Here is a 4,297-nt window from a genome sequence, read left to right as displayed (position 1 = left end):
TATTAAAATGGAGTAGTACTCTGATATAAAGGATGAGTCATCCCTAGGAAAATAAATGCACCTCGAGGCCAGAGGACTAAGTAAAATAAACCTAACATATAAGTATAAATATCACATGGTTTCTCTTTTATGAGAAACCCAAAGTATAAACAAAGAGCAAAATGAAAGACAGATAATAGGAAACAGGAACATAAAATATTTTGCAAATGGGAAAGAGATGAAGAGATGGTAAAAAGTGAGAGAAAAAAGGGGAAGAGGACGTACAAAGAATTCAGATGCATGCTATACATGTACCAACTCCCCATGACGAATGTGATAGCAATCGGTAAGTACTGCCAGCACGACCACCGTGTTCTCTTGCATGGTGGCCCACTATCACACTGTAGCGTGTACTTTTTCTACCTTTACCTGGCCCAAGCTTGTTCTGTAGAGCCTGTTTCTTGTCCTACCTGTAATAAAACTCTGCTATCATTAAAAAAAAAAAAACAAAAAAACTGCAAATGTACAAAATAAAAATTAGAAATTCTAGCTGGGTGTGATCCCAGAATTCTGGAAAACCAAGCCAGAACAACTGAATTGCAGGTTCAAGCCTACCAAAGCAACTTAGTGAGACCCTGTCTCAAGATAAAAACTCTGGGGATATAACTCAGAGTGAAGGTCTTAGGTTCAATCCCCAGTAATGAAAGTAAATCGGGAATCCTTTACAGTTGTCACCATGGCTTTTCACATACTAATTACTATAGCTGTAACAGGCTGGATGAAGCAGCAGACATAAACAGGAAGGCTGAACTCAGAAAATGACTTTAGCTGATCCCAAGACAGGTTCAAGTCACAGGTCTCTTAGTGAACAGTCACTCCCAATCCATGAAAGGAGTAATCTGTTTATTGATTTTTGGGTTGTCTGCCAGTGCTCATCTATAACACTGCAGCTTTTTTTTTTTTTTAAATGTTCTTTTTTTTTTTTTTCTAAATTTTATTTATTTGTGTGTGTGTGTGTGTGTGTGTGTGTGTGTGTGTGGCCAGCTCAGCCCACCAGGGGGCGGGCTGGCTGGCATGTGGTGCTGGGGGATTGAACCGTGGTCCCTGGGCTTTGCTAAGCTTGTTCTAAGTAGCTGCTTTAGACCACTGAGCCATCTCACCAGCCCCACACTGTAGCTTCTTAGGGAATAGTCTACCTCCAGTTCCTGAGTCATTCGAATCCAGTGCCCTGCAAAGGGTAATACCCAAGAGGAATCATGATAGACGAGAAGAAACTAAACAGAAAAAAAGAAGTGTTCCCATGAAGTGAGGGGTCAGTGCTGCATAGAATTAAAAAATGAGTACATTTTTGAAGTTGCTAGAATATAAAATAGAAAGAAGGATCAGCAAAGAAGGAGCAAGAAGACAGAGAGAGATGGTCGTGCGACTATAGGCTAAGATAAGGCTAAAGCCTAGTAGCTTCTGTGGTACAGGCCATATGGAACCCCACTGGGCTTGTGGGGCACTGGGGATCAAACCCAGGGGGCACTGAAATACATCCCAAGCCTTTTGAAATGTTTGAGACAGGATTTTTGAAAAAAATTTTTTAATGTATTTAGCACAGGGTCTATAGGGTCCCACTACAGAGATTGGACTCGTAGTAATCCTGTTTTTCAGCTTCCCACGCACTGGGATTACAGGCGTGTGCCACACCACCATGCCCAGTCTCAATTGCTGAGCTTCACACAAAGCAGTAAAAGTTGGAAACTTTTCTCTGTAGCACAAAGAATAAACTTAGGGGATGCAAGACTGAAGAAAGTATGACAAGAGTCCTGAGAATGAGTAAGAGACAAATTAAAGAAATAAGCAGGGCTGGGCATAATAGCACATGCCTGTAATAACAGCTTTCCCAGAGGTTGAAACAAAAAGATCCTAAGTTTAAGGCTAATCTGGGCAATTTATCAAAACCCTGTCTCAAGGCCTGCCGGATAGCTCAGCAGATTAAAGTGCCTGCTTAGGCAGACACAGGGGCCATGGGTTTAATGCCCAGCCTGGTGTGCCAGCCCCACCTTCAGGGCACAGTGAGACAGCAATTGAGATTGGGCATGGTGGTGTGGCATGCACCTGTAATCCCGATGCTTGGGAGGCTGAAAAACAGTAAGGATCACTACGAGTCCGATCTCTGTAGTGAGACACTATGCTAAATACATTAAAAAAAAAAAAAGTCTCAAAAATTTAAAAAGGATAGGGATGTATTTCAGTGTTCCCTGGGTTTAATCCCCAGTACCCCACAAACACACATACATGTAAGAAAAACAGAGAAAGAAAGGGTGAAAAAAAGAAAAGGAAGAGGAGGGGAGAAAGAAAAATCATTGTAAGTTAGTAGGACATACAAATCATTATCACCATGTTTTAAATTCTGGGTGAGTTTTTATGTTAAGTCTTACATGGATCTAATGAATGTGGGACAAACAGGGAAAAATACAAAGGTGGCTTAGTGTCCCTGGCTTTGCTACCAGGTAAGATTATTAGTTTTAATCTAGGCATGTGGCACATGCTTACAATCTCAGTTACTTGGGAGGTGAAGGTGAGAAGATCAAAAGTGAAGCAAGTCTATGCAACTTAGCAAAACTCTCTCAAATTGTATTTTAGAAAAGGGATTTCTCCAAACAGAGTACTTATTTACCTAGCACACACAAGACCCTGGGTTCAATCCACAGAACCAAAACAACAAATAGAAAATAAAAAATATATATGTAAGTAAATACAGCTCCTTAGATGCATTAAATACATTTCAGGTGCTCGGGTGACATGAGTTAGGGCTACAATACTGGACAACTTAAAGTTCTAAGCTAGCATACTGGACAGTCCTGAACTGCACGTGCTGACATGAATTTACTGCTACAGCCTGATATTAAATGGACTGTAGTTTGTTACAGAATACTAAGTATAATAAGAACTACTTGTATCTAAAAACACAGCATCTACACACCCACAAACTTGTAACAGTGCCCACATATGGGCATAGTATAAGGGACACTTTGGGGAGGGGGCTTTCACAGTTTCAACTGTGTATCATCTTTCTAAGATAAATGAATACAAGGGAGAACGTGACTATATCCCTGGGGCTTAAGAATGGACTCAGAAGATTAGTAACTGGGAGGGTTGTAGTTTTTCTGAACTAGCCTCACATCAAACACTGACACAGAGAACCAAAATTCTGAAGAATCACCCAGTCAATTCTTATTCTACTGCACACTGAAGTTACAAAACTAACCAACAGTCACGCCACGTAGTGGCGGCATGGGGAAGTACACCTCTCAAGTCTGACTTTCTCTGCAGCGCATATTTTCTCTCTCTGTGCCTCCTGCCCATATCAAGCTATCTGAAGAGCCAATGTGCAAGCAGAAGCTATCTATAAAAAGCGCGGCTGGCTTACCTCTAGGGCTCCACCCTGTACCTTCTTGATTCCAATCATTTTAAGCTGCAGCAAATCATCAAGCATCATGACAGCATCAACCACCATCTTAGCAAAGAAGGCTTTCTGCTGGGAGATCAGCTTGGAGCTCAGAGCTGTCATGGCACACTTCTCCAGCAGCTTCCTCTGCTCCCTGGGACATAACACAGAACCAGATTCAGGTCTTGAAAGCCAAAGCCTTCTTACCTCATCCTGCCGCCTCAGAGGTCATTCCCTTCTAGTCACTAAAAGCTCTCTCCAACATCACCTTCTGGATCTTTACCACAGATAATCAGTGACAGATGGTGGCTGCAGTCAAAGACATCATAGGTGACAGCTTTTCAATGGCCTCCCTTATACTGTATGGGCTGGGTTACAGGGTCTGATGAAAGCCAAATCGATGGAGACCCATACCGGGACTGCAATTTGCTTCTCTCAATCCAAACTGGACACAGGAAATCAAGGTTCTGACAAAGCTCACTGCACACTTACACTTTATCTTGCTTCTTCACAGTTACAGCGATCTCCTTGATCTTGTTAATTGCCTGCCAAGAACAGAACTTGAGTGAGTCTCCCATGCTAAAGATACACTGGTGAAGCAGATTCCAATCTCTTAGTGCCCAGACTGTTTACTGCCAAATTTTAAGGATTTTTGATCTATGAGTAAAATATCATTTATTTCCAGGTCCTGCAGCTGCCTAGAAAGATGTAAGAAAACCCTCTCCAAGTTAGATCTGTACAGTAGGCATATACCACTGAAGTAGCATCAGTGTGCTTCCAGCATTTAACTCTGCATCTGCAGGTAATACACTGATGGAAAATGAAGGGCATCAGGGCTGGTGAGATGGCTCAGTGGTCTAAAGCACCTACTTAGAACAAGCT

General features: G+C 42.0%; 1 protein-coding gene across 1 annotated transcript in view; it reads right to left on the bottom strand.

Moving 5' to 3' along the window:
* Cct7 (chaperonin containing TCP1 subunit 7) overlaps positions 1-4,297 on the bottom strand; it is a 22,672-nt gene that overhangs the window by 4,943 nt on the left and 13,432 nt on the right. Inside the window, exons 4-5 of the mRNA XM_023718404.1 lie at positions 3,908-3,960; positions 3,398-3,569 (exon numbers count right to left, since the gene is read on the bottom strand). Coding sequence (XP_023574172.1) covers positions 3,398-3,569; positions 3,908-3,960 — 225 coding nt within the window. The remainder of the gene's footprint in view (positions 1-3,397; positions 3,570-3,907; positions 3,961-4,297) is intronic.

Source organism: Octodon degus, unplaced genomic scaffold, assembly GCF_000260255.1.
Source record: "Octodon degus isolate 3935 unplaced genomic scaffold, OctDeg1.0 scaffold00058, whole genome shotgun sequence".
Classification (NCBI taxonomy): domain Eukaryota; kingdom Metazoa; phylum Chordata; class Mammalia; order Rodentia; family Octodontidae; genus Octodon; species Octodon degus.
This window is presented reverse-complemented; position numbering and strand designations above follow the sequence as displayed.